Here is an 18,003-nt window from a genome sequence, read left to right on the forward strand (position 1 = left end):
AACTTCTATTTTCCTTTCCTTTTTTATTTATTTCCCCCCTCCCCTCACCCCTACTCTTTAACTAGAGACAGCTTTTAAATTTAATCTGGTTAAAAAAAACACTCCTCCAGGAGTATCCTCTTATTTCTGGGAAAGATTTTATGACAATTATTAACCTTTATTTTCAATCTACACTACAGGAGCTGTGTGCTGCTGTTAGGGGCACTGAGATACAACTTTACTTTTTTTTATTGCTAGCAAGGGTGATAAAATATAGTTGTCTGTGCTAGGAACCCATGCTTTAGCCTAGGCTATAGCCAGTTCTCCTATACAGTTAATGAATCATGTTTTCCTTCCTACAATAGCACTGGAAAAAAAACAAACAAAAATTTTACAATACAAAGCCCTTAACTCTCCCAAGAGCCCGGTCTTTAAATTTTCTCCACTTGTGCAGCAGGCTGTGCATTACTCGTCCACCTGGAGCGTCCTGTAAATCCAGGAGCTACAGGAGTGCTGTGGCTGTGGTGTATATATACCATTTGCAAAGCACTTTACAATACTTTGGGATTAAAGGCACCACAGGAATGTAAAATAATTACTAAGCTGCTGGTGACACCAATATAATAGATATTGACAGCAGGCTGGGGAACACAGAAACGTCCATCTTTTCAATATAATTCTTATCTTACACACCAGGAATGCCTCAGTTTTTTCCATTATTAATTTACTTTTCTGCATGTGAATGGTTTCTCTGACACGCCTGCAGATCCTGTTAGGGAACAGGGTGTTAAAAATTCACAGTAAAAAAGAATAATATTATCTTGTTTCTTTTTGTACCAGAAACAAAGAATAGACAAGAAGATTGTTTACAATAAAATGGAAGTGCATCACACATCCTCTTCTCAGCCTGTCTCCCAGGCTCTCAGGTTTGTTGTACACATTATAAATTTTTAAAATTCTTTTGTTCTTACACATAGCCAGAGAAGGAGAGCATGTGCACTGAACTTTGAGCTTCAAATAATGTGTCCTTATGTACCAGTGCCTAAAATATAACGAGTATTATGCATGAAACTGAAATAAATCCACGTGTTTTCACACTGCAGAATATGCCAATGTCTTCTATTCCAATACACACGAGCAAGAATCTATTGCCAACATTCTTTGAAATAACTAATGATAACTAAGCAAGACTTACTCCAGCCAACTTCAGCTGCATTAGATTTGTTATCACCAGGCCGCTACCCTTCCCTCACTTTGTCAGAAGTTAAAAGCCTTGCCTGTTTGAGCTGATCTAGACATAAATACAAGATAGCATCAGATAGGTTGGACCTCTAGCTCAACAGGTCCCAATGCTTATCAATCTAGAGGAGTACAAAGTGAAATGGGAGCACAGTTCACTTCATTGCTCTGGATCGAGCACTAAGCTCCTTAGATGTGTGTTACTGCTTTCTTTTCTTAAAAGTAAGAAAAGGGTCTCTCCAATGCCCATTTGAAATAATGGGAAGACTCCCATTCACTTGAAGAGGCATTGGAATGAGCCCTTAATGTATACATCCAAAATCAAGCTGACCAAACCCCCAAATTAGCCCAGTTTCTCCACCCCGCACTGGCACTGGGAATGTGGAAATGGCTGAGGAAATGTGACAGAGCTTGATTGAACAAATTCTCAATTTGAATGCAATCAGTTACTAAAGAACACAAGTCTTAACTCCCGCCCTTCCTAAAAAAAAAAAGTCTTCTGGGCAGTAGAATCTGCCACCCACTTTCCCCTCTCCCAGATATCTTTGTTAGTTTGGCTATTGTGTATTTATTTTTGAAGTCAAATAGAAAGCATGGGACTAGATATGAGTAACTCTACAAGTCTTTACACACAAAAATTCAAGCAGATTTTCTTTGATGAGTAAGAATACAATTAGGCCACCCTCACACATACATATAAATATATCATATTTCAGACACAGTGGTTGTTCTCTGTGAATGGTTTTTTGATGAGAAATATTGATATATTCCTAAGGATTTTACATAGCCAGAGCACATCTGTGCAAATGGGAATTTTACCTGACTGTCAAAGAAGTTTGCTGTGCTAATGATTACCATTAAAAAGGATCCACATCTGGGAAATAATTCAAAGATCTAGCAACTCATCCCCATAATTACATATTACAGATAATAAGGGAGGTAAAGGACAGTGGGTGGAAGAAGCAAATGAAATGTAATGGACAATTTTAGCAGCCACTAAGTACGTGGATTTAAAATTCAGTATATCCTATTTGATCAACATGGTAAATATTTTTAATAAGACACTGCCCTGCCCAGGCTTCTGCTAATGTGAGCAATTCAGACAAAAAAGAAATATGCAAACTTAAAAAAAATAATATAAAGGTTTGTATAAAAACAGACTTACTTCCTTGGAGCTTTGTGCCATTGTTTGTATTTCGTATTAATTGAAAAGCCTTTTGAAATCCCACTGCATGCTGGGTAGGGTTGTCAGATGACTTTATACTACTAACGAAGGTGGACATCTTCCTTTTTGTCTCACTAGTGGCAGGAGACAAAAATGTCTTATAGCACTGATCCAGTGAGCAGGTTCTTACTGTGTCTGCCACAGTTAGCACTGAGATCTTAAAAAAGAGAAGAAAATATATTGGATTATTTTACCATTTATAATTCCTTATGTACTGATATAGCATACACAATGATAAGCCAACAGAAAAGTTTCTGTGGATTTAAAACCAATTGTTAAAAAATAAAATGCTTGAGGCATAAATCCATCACATTTGAAAAGGATTAGACTTATGCTGATTAAGGTAAAAAGAGACTTTGGCCTTTTTTTCTCAGATTAAATCTGCTTCATTCTGCTCACACATAATAGTTACCATACTCTCATAGGCAAAAATAAATAAATAAATAAAAATCTAAGCAAGCTATAGATATCTCAACCCAAAATCTGCAGAGAGCATTTTCAATAAATCTCCAGTGCCTACAGAAAAATGGAGTGCTTGTGGAAAAAACTAGGAAATTTCCACAGGCAAACATGATGAGCTCTATACTAACTTACTGTACTTTTAATATTTTATTGAAAGTGAGCCAAATTCACAACCATTTTTTATCCTGTAGATAAGTTAAAGAAAGCAATGATAATCCTTGCACTATTAAATGTATCAGTAAGATACAGTTTATGAAGTGGCATACTTTATTATGAGCTATGACTGATGCAAAAGTAGTGACCAAATGAAAACACTGCTGCATACCACAAGAGCCGTAAATGTGTGCCTGTAAAACAGATTTCAAAATTACCAAGTTACTGCATAATTAAAGTGTTGTTTTAACTTATAATAAATATTTCCCCTTCATATAGTCACTGATTCAGCAAAACACTTAAGCACATGCTTAACTTTAAGCACACGCTTAAGTGTTCTGCTACATTGAATCCACAGTACCTTCTACCATAGGATTTGAAAACTCTTTCCATGCACTAAGTCTTATTCCTATATTATGGATGAAGAAAATTAGGGCAGAGAAAGGTAAAGTGACCCCAATGCCATGCAGAATGTCTGCAACATAGCTGCAAAATGGAACCCAGCCCCTGTGCTTTAGCCTTCCCCTTCTCTTATCTAAACTCTCTGGGAGCTTTGCAGACATTAATTATGTTTCACACCATCCCCGTAAGGTAGTGAAGTAAATTATCTTCATTTCACAGCCTGGAAAATGGTCTCCGAGGTTAAATGATTTGCCCTAGGCCACTTAGTGTGCCAAATGGTAGAGTAGGGATTAGTACACAGCTCTCCTAACATCTGGTCCTGTACCTAATGCACTGTATCACAATGCTTTCCATTACAAAAATGGTTACAAAATGTTTCCTAAAAAGCTGAAAGCATTACAGATAAATAACTCAGAAATAGGATTTTGTTTTAGATAAATGAAAAAATGAAAATGTAAAGAACCCCCCACCCCCCGACGATGGTTAAAACCACACTAGTGGCTTAGTGCAAACTCACCTTATCATGTTCATCTATAGAGCTCAGAATGACCTGAGCTGCATCTTTGGCAATTTGAAGTTGTGTCTCTGTGACTGAAGCCCCATGGTCCACAATGATAACTATGTGTTTAGATTGGGGTCTAACCGTAGAGACGTAGACAGGCCTGAAATGACACAAACATATTGACATCATGATGACCTCTCAGCATACAGTTTCCATAGCAGTTTACAACTGAAAAGAAAAAGAAAAAGAAAAAGAAAAAAGGAATAATTGTTTGGCATCATGAAATTTTACATTAGCGAAGAATACCTTGAAAACTTAACCTGATGACAGGTTTCAGAGTAACAGCCGTGTTAGTCTGTATTCGCAAAACCTGATGAGTTTACGAGTAGGGTTGCAGGGCTAGGAAGCATTAGTCAGGTAGCAGGGTTCACAAAGAGAGTGAGATAAGGTCCGTGCCCCAATGAGTTTACAATCTAAGGTCCAAATCCTGCAACCACTTAGTTTTTACTTCCTGCTTTTGAGTAGTTCCATTGAAGTCAAAGGGACGGTTCACGCGAGTCAAGTTAAGCTTGCACATAAGTGTTTGCACGATTGGAGCCTAATTTCAATGACAACTGACAAATGACAGGGAAGAAAGGGGCTGAGGAAGGACAATAACAAGGCCACACAATGACTGTTTTGGCAGATGGACGTCCAGAGGTTCTGCAACCTGTAATTTTTTTAGAAGTGTATTAACTCAGTGACAGTCTGAACAAGTCCCCTGCACAATAATCGACTAAAAGAAGATTCCAGCTGCTACAGAATGATCCACACAACTGACACCGTGGCTCGAATATTTAGACCAAATGGTCAAGTGTGAGTACCTGCAGATTAGACACCTAAATCCTGATTAAGGCACTTAAATAAAAAGGGCTTGATCTTTAGAGATGCTGAACCCTCAACTCCCACTGATTCTAATGAGAGTTGTGGGCGCTCAGCACCTCTAATAATCAGGTCTCTTATTTTGGTGTCTATTTATGTAGGTGTCCAATTTTACGTCCTAATTTTGGAACATTCGGCCTTAGTTATCAACCAGCAACTCTCTTCAGGCAGCGAATGACCTGTTTTGTTAAAGCATTAGTAGCGACAGTGTTCAGGGATACTGTCTGTAACTATCTCAGCAAACTATCTGTAACTATCTCAGCTGTAACTATCTCAGCACAAAGATTTTGGAAACAGAATCAGTAAGAGTGACAAGAAGTAACTGCTCATGATGACAGGTTTCAGAGTACCAGTCGTGTTCGTCTGTATTCGCAAAAAGAAAAGGAGTACCTGTGGTACCTTACAGACTAACAAATTTATTTGAGCATAAGCTTTCGTGAGCTACAGCTCACTTCGTCGGATGCATTCAGTGGAAAATACCACTGAATGCATTTTCCACTGAATGCATCCGATGAAGTGAGCTGTAGCTCACGAAAGCTTATGCTCAAATAAATTGGTTAGTCTCTAAGGTGCCACAAGTACTCCTTTTCTTTTTGCTCATGATGAATGCTTGATGCAGTTTATCTTGGCCATATGGAGAGATAAGTACAATACTGGATGTTTGCTGGTTACACGACAAGTAAAAATCTGTGCAAGCTGTGTATAATTGCGTTAGCACAGTAGGTTTGGTTTATCACAATGAGAATAAAGCTCCTGCCAGGAAGGGCTTTTCTACCAATGCATTGGAATGTAATGTACATAGGTCATGCTCCACAAGCCCTTCTTATCTGTGCATTTTTAAACTGGATTATCAAAATTTGTCAAAGTCTGCTAAAAGCACTCAGCGTTTTCATGTATAAGTTTGCCAACATCAAAATATACTACTTGGTGAAACGTTCAGATATAGTTTGATACCGTGAGGTATGTGAGAAAGATTTACTGAAGATCTCTTTTCAGGGACTCAAAGCTGGAAGAAATTAGAAGGATCTTGAATAAGGAAGTCAAAAACAACAGAACCCTTTTTCCCTGTTAACATAGACCCAAAACTACTTGACTTTAAGCATGAGTTTGGGATCTAATTTTTAGTACAGCAAAATCACCCACAGAAGTCCTTTAGAGGAAATGCAGAAGATTTTAGAAAAGGCACAAACTAAGTTTAGCTGGCACAAACTATTTCTTAATTATAGAACAGGCTACAGCTCTACAGTGGTATTAATACTTACCATTTACACACTACTTTTGATCTTCAAAGCACTTAAAGATTAACTAGTTCATCCAACAAACCCTCTCAGGTAAGTACTGGTAAAAAATATTCCTAATTTACTTATGGAGAAATTGAAGCAGAGATTGAATAATTTGCACAAGGTCACAGAGGACCTCTGTGTCAGATCTGAGATTAGAACTCAAGTATTCTTGGCTCTCAATCTTTAGACCACACCCTTCTCAAACCACAGTATGTTCAAACAAGCCCAGCTACTCAGATCATATGACGACGACTATGGGGTAAACACCTACATATTAGATTAGATTGCTCAATATTGACAGATAAGTGAAACACATTTTTCAGTCTCTATGATCGTCTCTCTCTTATATGGAAATATTCCTGTATGAACTAATATCTCCTCAGTAAGATTCATTATCCAGCATGATTAGCTAATATACAAGGAGAGAGTCAGGTGACTAGATTTTCTCAAAATACCACCACAAGGTGCCTTTTTATGCTGGCAAGCAAATTACAAAGCTGTAAGGCCTTTGTAAGTAGTCCATTACCTCCAATGTTAACCATGCATTTAAAAAAATTGTAACTAGGAAAATTCAGAGGCCTTTCTACAAAAGGGAAGTAGGCCTCAATCCTGCAGTCTCCAGACAGGCAGAACTTCTCATTACAATCAGTGAGGAGGTCCTTCGGAGAAAGGACTGCAAGATCAGGACCAATAACTGCATTACAGCACTTGCAAAGGAGTATACATTTCAAAATGGCTGATGTGAAATTCAACTGTAGGAATGACTTAACATTACAACCTTTCACCAGGTTGATCTATGCATTGGTGCTAAAATTCATATAGTGAAGGGCACTAGAGCCCAGGAAGGAAAAAAATTGTACTCAAGCTACTTTCCAACAGGATTACATCATAAACAGATTATTAGCATGGCTATCTGAATCATCCAACCGCTTATTTCCTAGTTTATTGTTCAATTTCAAGTAAGAACTGATTTTCTACCATCTTCTGTGTTTCTCTACCATCTACAAAATGTTAGCTGGTTGAGGCATTACTTACAAATGTTTACTGGCTGTTAAGGTTATTAAGCTGAAGCTAGGGAAAGGTGAGTGTGTTGGAGGGTAATCTTATTTTATCCTTCCAAGCAAAATCGCTACTGAAAGTTTGATTTGCTGATTTTTAGAACAACCTAAAGATTCAATTTTCAGAGTGATAGCCGTGTTAGTATGTATCAGCAAAAATAATGAGGAGTCTTTGTGGCACCTTAGAGACTAACAAATTTATTTGGGCATAAGCTGTCGTGGGTTAGAACCCACTTCATCAGATGCATGGAGTGAAAATGCAGGAGCAGGTATAAATACATGAAAGGATGGGGCTTGCTTTACAAACTGTGAGGTCAGTCTAATGAGATAAATCAATTAACAGCAGGATACCAAGGGAGGAAAAAAATAACTTTTGAAGTGGATTCAATGTTCATGAGGATCCTCTAGAAAAGCAGGATGCTGGATTGAAAACAATATTTTGAGAATATAATTTTAGCACTTGTTTCCATCTGAGCACAAAAGAATAAAATCATACCTGCTACGATGTTCGTAACTTCCCTTACACCGGAACTTGTGCGCTGGAAACACAGTAAAAATGCCTTCTTCTGAGCTGAAGTATTGCCATTTAATTCCTGGGTTAGACTTCAGATTGTCAGCAAGAACTACGGAGTGAAAAGGAAAAAAATGAATGGGACTGCAAAGGAAAGTCAAAGGAGACGTGTGCATTTATACATGGCATCTTCAAAATATCTCCTGTTTACATGAATAGTTAGAATATCCAGAGTTATAATACCTAATGCCAACAACAACAGGTAGTAGTATTGGAAGGGAGATAAAACTTCATGTCTCAATCATGTATGTTCCTGATTTAACATCTAACATCCAGACTGTTCAGTTTGGTCATGTCCTTAGTGATACTTTAATATTTTTTGTGGAGAACACCACATTTTCCCTAGCCATTGTTTCACTGCCAGGAACTCCACTTCTTAGTATACAATGAATTGATGTAATACATTGTAACAGCTCCTTTAGCACACCTGGACATTTCCTTAGTACCTGCATTCTCCATACAATTCATAAAGCTGCTCTTTGAGCCATTGTGTCCATGCAGCTTCTCCTGGAAGATGTCACGCGCATACAAAATATCCACTTTTCCCAAGGACGAATCCCCAACCACTCAAATCCTCGTTGAACATTGTCCCCTCCAAATACCCAGAGCACTAGTGCATTATTTTCCTACCTGAGGGATGATGGGAAGAGGGGCCCATAAGACAGTAGAGGAGGAAGGAGGGTAAAGAAAGCTGCACAACCACCAATCCTCCCCACTGCAAACATACTACTTCTGTTTCAAGCAACTACTTGAAAAACCTCCTGCTTTCCCCTCCAGCTCAGAAGAATGTGAGAGCAGCTCATCTGTACATGGCTACAAGAAAGCAGCTTGCAAAAAAAGCTTCACTTTGTTGCTTCGATTCACAGCTTGGCCCGCTCCCAGGAGCACAGGCAGCCTAACACCAGGAAGCCAGCAGGGGAGGAAGGGAGAGAGAACAAAAACACAAACAAAGCGACATTAGTGGGAAGAGGCACCCAGCAATGGGGGAGTTTCCACAAAAATAAAGTGGGAACCACTGCACTGATCTGTAGTATGGAGTGGTGGGGCTCTGAATTAGGAGGCTGTTTTTTAAAGTGATTGCCCAAAAATACACCTGAAACCACTAGCTCTTTTGTAGTCCTTTCACTTGAAAATGGCTGAATACACACACACACACACTTTACAAATAAATCAGCACCACAAAAGTAAAATCCATCCCCTTGCCTAGCAGTACTGACTGCAAAATATTTATGACTGAGGTTACATACTTCTTGAAATTCAAGTTTGTGATGGAAACAACGATAAGCAAGTTACATGCAAATGTTACTATTACAAATAATATTTGGGCGGAAAATGTTCAGAGAACCTTAACTCAGGATGATACTGAATCTACTTGTAATGGATACTATGTGTCTACAGAAAACGGAAGTTAAAAATTAAAGGGAAGATTATTTTTGTAGTTTATACATGAATCCCCCCATGCATTCTGGTCCATTAGAAAAAGTTCCTTTACTTTTCTCAGTGACAGATCATGAGTGTGCTGCACATTCTTTGTATCAAAATAGCCTCAAAAAATAACTAATAGATGGCCAGTAATGAGGCTATGGCCTGATTTGCTAAAATCATCTGGCTTATATATTTTCATGATCTGGTACAAATATATTGTGGAACTTTCAGTAAATACGGTTCCCATCAGTCAGGGCTCAATAATATCTGGACCTGAGAGTGCGCCAAAGGGATTAAAAGGATACAAGAAGCTTTCTCCCAATTACACCACACCCTCATTTGTGCAAGGGATGGACACCAGTGGTGATCCCTGAACCCAAGGACTGCTCCAAGCTTCCAGAAAATGCTTCACTATAGATAGGGCCCTACCAAATCCACGGCCATGAAAAACACGTCATGAACCGTGAAATCTGGTCTTGTGTGTGCTTTTACCCTATACTATACAGATTTCACAGGGGAGACCAGCGTTTCTCAAATTGGGGGTCCTGACCCAAAAGGGAGTTGCAGGGGGGTCACCAGGGGTTATTTTAGAGGGTGTCACGATATTGCCACCCTTACTTCTGTGCTGCTGCCTTCAGACCTGGGCGGCCGGAGATTTGCGGCTGCTGATTAAGGGCCCAGCTCCACAGACAGCAGCACAGAAGTAAGGGTGGCAATAATCATACCAGGCCATCCTTACTTTTCCGCTGCTGCTGGCAGGGGCTCTGCCTTCGGAGCTGGGATCCCGGCCAGCCGTCGCCGCTCTCCCGCTGCCCAGCTCTGAAGGCAGAGCCGCCGCCAGCAGCAATGCAGAAGTAAGGGTAGCAGTCCCGCCATCTCCCACCCAGCCCCACCACACAATAACCTTGCAGCCACCACACAGTTCTTTTGGGGTCAGGACCCCTACAATTACAACACTGTAACATTTCAGATTTAAATAGCTGAAATCATGAAATTGATAATTTTTAAAATCCTGTGACCGTGACTTTGGCCAAAATGGACTGTGAATTTGGTAGGGCTCTAACTATAGAGAACAGAACCATGGCCCTGTCACCCTGTACCAGTTCGCAAAGCTGGCTGCCTGCCAAGGGAACACAAGCTCTCTGTCAAATGGGGATGCAATGACCACACTGCTGAGCCGCAGTGGCACCAGAACCTCCTACCTTGGGCTATGGCTTTACGTTGTAATTGTGCCCTTTGGCCTTAATGGGCACACAATTTTATTTTAGAAAGTATGTGTCCTTTTCGCACAAAATGATACTGCTTGATTTGGTCGTTGTACCAGGCACTTTTATAGCACTTTTCATCCAAAGCTCTTGCAAACCCCCCTTATGGTAGGTTAACATTATTACTCTCATTTTACAGATGGAAAATGAGGACCAAATAAGCAAAGTAACTTGTCCAGGGTCATACAGTGAGTCAGCAATAGAGCATGAAATATAGCTCTTGGGGACAGGATCCCGAAGCCCTACTCCAGTACCTAGAGCATGTTCATTCATTCCCTTAGACTGCACTTGCTTCATTATTAAAATAGGAAGCGCTTCAACAAAGTTTTAATTTATGAAGAGAGACTCAAAAACTTTATGTAGACATTTCATCCTAGAGAAGAAACAGCTGCCGGACACTACAAAAAAGTCAGCACAACAGCTGTATGCCAGTAATTTATACCCGATGACATTAACAAAACAGACATGGCTCAGTGAGAAACACAGATTATCTAGTCTGTCCATGATAAGGTTGATATATATATAGATATATAATCAGGAATGGTTAATATTGGATGCTAAACTAACATTATTTTACAGACATTACAGAAATCCGTATTAAGTACACTAAATTCAAGTCACCAGAATTAGACGCTCATATTTGTATCACCTCTGACAGAACACATTAAAACCATGAGTCCTGGTCTCCCAAAGAACCCCACTCTGAGACACAGAAACAGCACTTGGATTTTTTTCCCTCTTACAGTCATATGGAGATTTCCTAGCTGTCACTTAAGGTGTGTACCTCTCCTGTTACCAAAAAAAGACTGACACAAGATGAAGGAAGCAACAGACATGCAACACAACTGCTAGGTTTCTCCTACAGATGACATTAGACAGCTGCACTCCCACTGATCCTGTTAAAGCAAGAGGAAAAAAACACTAACAACTCACAGAAGAGGGAGAACACCAATCCATTAGCATAAGACTCCAATCTGCATTCCACCAGGACAATGACAGGATTCAATTGCACGCAAGCCAAATTGTCTTTTCCACTTGTGACAAACTAAAACCAAACTTTTAATTGCTGAATTACTTTGGCATTTTGCCAAACAGTGTTAACGGGACTGCATCAGCTTTAGATGGATGCATTTTGTTAAAAAAAAAAAAAAAGTAGATTTCCTTACTTGTGTTACAAACACCTCCTTTGATTAGAAACTTGAAAGAACTTTGGGAAAAGATCTAATTAACATTTCACCTTTAATAAAGAATTTACTTCTTGCATTTCCCTCAGGATGGATGCTGAAAATAGGCAAGTCAGTTTCATGTTCTGGTTCTCATACATTATCAGGATACTGCAGTATTCGGGATGGAATCAATGCAGGGGAATATTTCAAGCCACACCCAGATGATGTACTTCCAATACCTGAGAGTTAGATTGTTATTTGAAGTACATCCTCAACAGCTTAGCACCTTCTTTGGTTTCCCAGACTGGTTTGTGACTATATGGCTTCTCTCTGTCCAGCTCAGTGCATTTATCTTGTATAATTATTGCTATTTTTGTCCTTTATCATTATGTGTATTTCAGTAGTGCCTAGAAATCCTGAACAATCTCAGGGCTCCATTGTGCTTGACACTGTACAAACACACAGTAAAGAGACAATCCTTGATCGGAAGATCTTACAACCTAAATAGAAAAGACAGAAAAAAGACTAAAGGGGATGCAGAGCTGAAGTGACTTGCTCAGAGTACCACAGTAGGGTCAGTGGCAGAACTGGGAAGACAACACAAATCTCCTGACTTCTAGTCCAGCGCCCTCTTCACTGCCTCTGACTTCCTCTTCAAATAATGATTTAACTTTCACACAAGAGAATGAAGCTGAGAATTTTGGCCTCTCTCTCACTCTCTGCGCTTGGCCAGCAACTGAGGTCAGTTGCGATGATCAAAGTGTCTGCCCCAGATGTACGAGTAATCAGCATCTATGGCCTTAGCATTCTCAAGTGGAGGGCTCACCACTCTAGAATTCATTTGCCCTAAAAGGTCAAAAAAATGTGCGAATATTGCTAAATTTCCTAAATGTTTTCTGAGGCTGTGGGGTTGGGAATAATTTTTTAGTGTTACTCTTGACATGTCAGTGTAACAACACCGTGATAGCTGCACTATACATATTTAAAAAAAACAAAAACCAAAACACTAGTAGTTAGCTCATAGGATGCAAACTGTAGGCAGAAACTTTGTTTAGCCATTGTCAAGATACTTTCTTTGGGATGAGAGCGGTTTATGTGGAGTAGAAATCCTGAGTGATCTGAAAAGTTTTTGTGTTGCCAACTTTTGCAATACTATTGAGCATATCATGATATTTCATGTTTTTCTTTATGCCCCATGACTCCTGGAGTCATGTTATTAGGTGTCATTTAAAAAAAAAAAATCCAGAATTTCTAGTCCTCATAGTTGTGGAGAAAAGCTTGAAAAAAATGAACCATAAAGGCTCAAAAAACACAAGGCAAATGGAAAAAAAAAACCCCAACATTTAATATTTTTAAATTTTCATGATTTTTAAACAAATCGTGATTTGTGGAGACTGACTCACAATTTTTGAACACTTAGGGTTGGTAATGCTGAGTCTGTCTCTTAAACGCCTCGTCATAAGATTTCGGATACAGCATTCACACAAACCAGTTTTGTACCCTCTTTCCCCTCCCCAACATTAAAATGTAGAAAAATTTACTTTTTTTACATTTTGAAACAAGAGACTCAACATCTCTGAAAATCAGGCCATCAAAGTATGTGCAGGAATATTTTGTAGCAGAGTACTGAACTCCTGTTCGCTATTTTACACTTGCATTTTGTTATTAGTTTCCCTGCCTGGCAGCGGGTTTTGCAAGTCACAAGTACAGGCTGTTGGAGAGAATTGCTCAGCTGTGTTGTTTAGTGGGTGGCAGATGAGAATACTAAAAGACTGCCAGCAAACATTTTAGCTGTTTGCTCTTGGTCCAGGTGTGGAATAACTGACGGAAGATGTCAGAGTGTGTTCAGAACTTTTTGGGCTCTGCGCTTAAGCAAAAAGATCACAGTTTATTTGAAGATTCTATCGGTTCATGTATGTGCTGTGCCATACATTTGAGCTCTCAAGAAGTTGTGAACACTGGATATTTAAAGTCAAATAGCAGCAGTGTAGATTTTGGGATTTAAGCACTTTTCAGTATTGAGCAACCCCCAACTGCACTATTGTGTCCAGTTCTGGGCACCACACTTTGATAAAGATATGGACAAATTGGAGAAAGTCCAGAGGACAGCAACAAAAATGACTGAAGATATAGAAATTATGACCTATGAGGAAAGTTGAAAAAACTGGGTTTGTTTAGTCTGGAGAAGAGAAGACTGAAGGGAGACATGATAACAGTCTTCAAGTATGTAAAAAGTTGTTATAAAGAGGAGGGTTCTCCTTAATCACCAAGGACAGGATAAGAAGTAATGGGCTTAAACTGCAGCATTGGAGATTTAGGTTAGACATTAGGAAAAACTTCCTAACTGGAACAGAGAACCTAGGGAGGCTGTGGAATGTCCCTCACTGAAGATTTTTAAGAGCAGGTTAGACAAACACCTGTCAGGGATGGTTGAGATCAGTGGTCTCCAACCTTTTTACGCCCAAGATCACTTTTTGAATCTAAGGGCAACTCAGGATCTACCCTGCCCCTTCCCTGAGGCCCCGCCCCTCTCACTCCATTCTCCCCCCTCTGTCGCTCGCTCTCCCTCACTTTCACCAGGCTGGGGAAGGGGGTTGGGGTTCGGGAGCGGGTGCGGGCTCTGGGTTGGGGCCAAGTGGTTCACAGTGTGAGAAGGGGCTCTGGGCTGAGCCTGGGGCAGGGGTGCAGGAGGGGGTCAGGGGTGCAAGCTCTAGGAGGGAGTTTGGGTGCAGGAGGGGGCTCCGGGCTGGGGCAGAGTATTGGGGTGCAGAAGGGGGTATAGGGTGCTGGGGTGCAGGAGGGGGTACAGGGTGCTGGCTCTGGGAGAGGGGTTAGGGCTGGGGCAGGGGGTCGGGGCACAGGAGGGGGTATGGGGTGCTGGATCTGGGAGGGGGAGTCAGGGCGCAGAAGGAGGTATGGGGTGCTGGCTCCAAGCGAGGGGCTCAGGGATAGGGGTTGGGGTGCGGCCTCCCGCCAGGCAGCACTTACCTCAGGTGGCTCCCAGTCGGCGGTAGGCACAGGGGCCAACGCGTCCCTGGGGTGTGGAGGGCAGGAGGCACGTGGCTCCGCATGCAGCCCTTCTCAGCAAGCACCGCCCCCGCAGCTCTCCCAGCCAATGGGAGCTGCGGAGGCGGTGCTTGCAGGCAGGAACAGCACACAGAAGGAGACCCCTGCCCCCAGGGCTGCAGTGGCCGCTTCCAGGAGTGGTGTGGGGCCGGGGTAGGTAGGGAATCTGCCTTAGTTGCAGCCACACTGCACTGCCACCAGAGATCACAATCGAACAGTTGGCGACCACTGGTCTAGATGATACTTAGTCCTGCCTCAGTGCAGGGGACTGGACTACATGACATATCGAGGTCCCTTCCAGTCCTACACTTTTATTATTTAACAAAGTGGTCACATCAACAACCCTGACAACTAGATTACTAATCTCTCACTCATATAAAAAGGCTGAATTTCTGAAATGTCACCAAAATAATTTTTTTAAATGGGTTTTAAAAATATATCTTTGACTGTTACCAGTGAAGAGTCTGGGATTTAACCACTCAGTTAAAAGTAACTCAAAGAGTATTATTCCATCTATAATATATAAAAAGTTTGCAAAATTTAAAAAAAAAACTTAATTGCTGCATTAAAGCTAGACTCTATTATTTTGCTAATGAGACATGCTTTAAATTCAGCTCCTCTCTTGATGAAATAAAAATGTTCACTTTCCTAATTAACCGATTGTTCTCAAACCTCCAACTAATTACCAGAATCACTACCATCCTTAATGGCCTCTCTTCTTGCTCTTCCTTTTCAAAAAAGTTCTACTGGTTCATTTCCTTCAGCTAGTGAGTTAGTTTAAGGCGGCCTTCGCCAGAGACTGCCAATTTTATCATAACCCCCTGTTTATTTTTCTATGACCACAGCATACTATCTGCTGTCAGATAAGCAAGGACTACTACAGCTGAAAAAATAAGCTTTATTTCCTTCAGGTGCACTCTTATTTTCAATCTCCTAAAGCAGCAAGAAATCCCTGCAGAGTCTTCCTACTTTCTTGTTCCCTGCTACAAAACCAAGCAGATATTCTTTTTAGGTTCTATTCTTCCTCACCCAAACCTTTTAATCTCTAAAATGATTGACTGTACTTTAATATCTCATATTTCCAGCAAAGCCAATCTTGGGACAGGTTCTATAAGCACAAGAGCCCGACAAAATGTATCACAAGGTGGACTGCCTGACTTCTAACTTAAGGCTGCATTTGTCAAACTTCTTTCAGTTCCAGAATTACAAGCTAGCTGGTGCACTCATGAAATAGTGCAGGGCTTTTCGCTATTAATTTTATTTCGTGTGTCTCCAAAGACCTGGCCAAGACAGTGGTCTTTATAGATCTCCCTGCTTTCAGCTCAAGATGCACTTTCTCCTCCCTTTTCCATTTGCAGAGTCTCCAGGACAGTTCTGAAAAGTACATTACCATAATCTCTCTAACATGTAGGATGATATACATACATCCTGTTTAAAATGTACATGCTAGGATAAAGAGACTGAAACCAACCACGCCACCAAATAAAGGCCCATTGTTGGACAGAGGTTGTGGAAGCTGAATGTTCAAGATTTCAACACTAAGAGTGCAAAAGCTTTTAATTTCCTTAATTCTGCTGTAAATATGAGGGAAAAAAAGTTTAAGAGTACTAAAAAAACAGAGCACTTAAGGATATTCTCTGTCTCTCCCCCTCCAATTACAAATTGCTACCAAGGCATGAAGGACTTTGAGAAGGAGACCTCCATGTGATGGAATTTTGTAAAACTTCAAAGAGAATGTGATAATGATAATACTTAGCACTTATAGACTGCATTTTACATCTTCAAAGCATGGTAGAATCATTAACTAATTAATCTTCAAAGTGCAGCACAAACATTTAGTAAAAAAAAATTCCAAAAAAAGATTTAACATGATTATTCATTATAGAACAGTTACTTATAATTCTCTTGTTGAGTATTAAATTTGAAAGAGTGCCATAGGCTACATGGGGCACACCCTTCAAAAAAGGATGGTATACTGCATATATACACATGTAGCAGTTCTTTAAAGAGTGACTCTAAATAACAGCATCAAGGAGAACCTTGTTTATTGTTTTTCAATGATTCCAGAGTGAACTTGTTAAGTTTACAATTAAAGAAATGTTCTTTCCACCTGCTAGCCCTGCAAATTTAACCTTGGATTTGAAAGTCAAGTTGTGTCCTGACTCATACATTATCATCATCAGGGATAAAGGATTCTGTGACTGCAACCTAACTAACATTCTACTTATGTTGTGAGCCAGAATTAAATCCAGCTCACTCTTGGGTGGCTCTGTTGGCTTTCCAAGGCTAACTAGTAACAAAACCTTATTCAGTAAGGTTGGCAGACACAATTCCCTAAACATAAATGAACAGGCTTGATGACTAAAAAGATGCCAATTTATAGCGTCACTTCTAAAACTATGTCAGCTCTTTGCGTGAAACTCACCCTGTTGCAGTGGGCACACAAAATCTCTCTCCTCCCCCAACACACTTAAGCAGAGGCACAAAGTGGCTTTGCAGGGCCCTGTACCTTCTCTACAATCTGCAAAAGGAGGTTACAGTAGCTCTAAATAGGCTGAGAAAAATCATTTGGGGCTAGGGGAGCTGTGCTGGGAAAGGTTCACAGGAATCATGCTTACTGAGGGGTATAAGGGTATGAAGGGATCAAGTAACATGATGGCTTTGGGAGTGACGTTCACCTCTAGCGGTAAAGGACCTGTTACTGTCAGTTAAAGAGTTCTACTTTTGTTCAAGTGATAGAGATCTACAATTTGCAGATGAAGGCCCCAGGATTCAGACTTGATTCTTTACATGTGTCCTATCCATCTACTAGAGCTGGTCAAAAACTGCAGCAACCACCCTCCCCCTCAATGGAAAACTTCTTTATAACCAAAATAAAAAATGTGAAAAAATTTCATTTAGAACACAATTTTTCATTTTTCAACTAAATATTTTTAATTTCATTGGGGGGGGAGGGGCACCACATCACACTCACCCTCTCACACTTTTTTCTACCAACCTTCCATTTTCCATGTGCAAAAGTATTTTAATTTCTAACCAAAATGAAGGTGTTTTTTTAAAAAAATGTTTCATAGAAATAATGAAATTTGACATTTTCCATGACATATGAAATAAATACATTCAATTCTTTTGAAAATTTTCATGAAATATACTTACCTTTTCTCAACTACTTCTACTGCCTACTAATTGAGTCTATTGTCAGGTTATGGATTTTCTAGAGCAGCAGTTGTGTTACAGTCCTGTGGTTTGCCAGGAACCTGTGGTGTGAATTCCAGTTCCCTCCAAC

At 40.2% G+C, this 18,003-nt stretch overlaps 1 protein-coding gene across 1 annotated transcript in view; it reads right to left on the minus strand.

The window, feature by feature from the left end:
• The window catches only part of CACHD1 (cache domain containing 1), a 186,830-nt gene that overhangs the window by 51,138 nt on the left and 117,689 nt on the right, over nt 1–18,003 (minus strand). The window contains exons 5-7 of the mRNA XM_007063412.4: nt 7,721–7,847; nt 3,978–4,122; nt 2,384–2,600 (exon numbers count right to left, since the gene is read on the minus strand). Coding sequence (XP_007063474.2) covers nt 2,384–2,600; nt 3,978–4,122; nt 7,721–7,847 — 489 coding nt within the window. The remainder of the gene's footprint in view (nt 1–2,383; nt 2,601–3,977; nt 4,123–7,720; nt 7,848–18,003) is intronic.

This window comes from Chelonia mydas, chromosome 8 (assembly GCF_015237465.2).
Source record: "Chelonia mydas isolate rCheMyd1 chromosome 8, rCheMyd1.pri.v2, whole genome shotgun sequence".
NCBI lineage: Eukaryota > Metazoa > Chordata > Testudines > Cheloniidae > Chelonia > Chelonia mydas.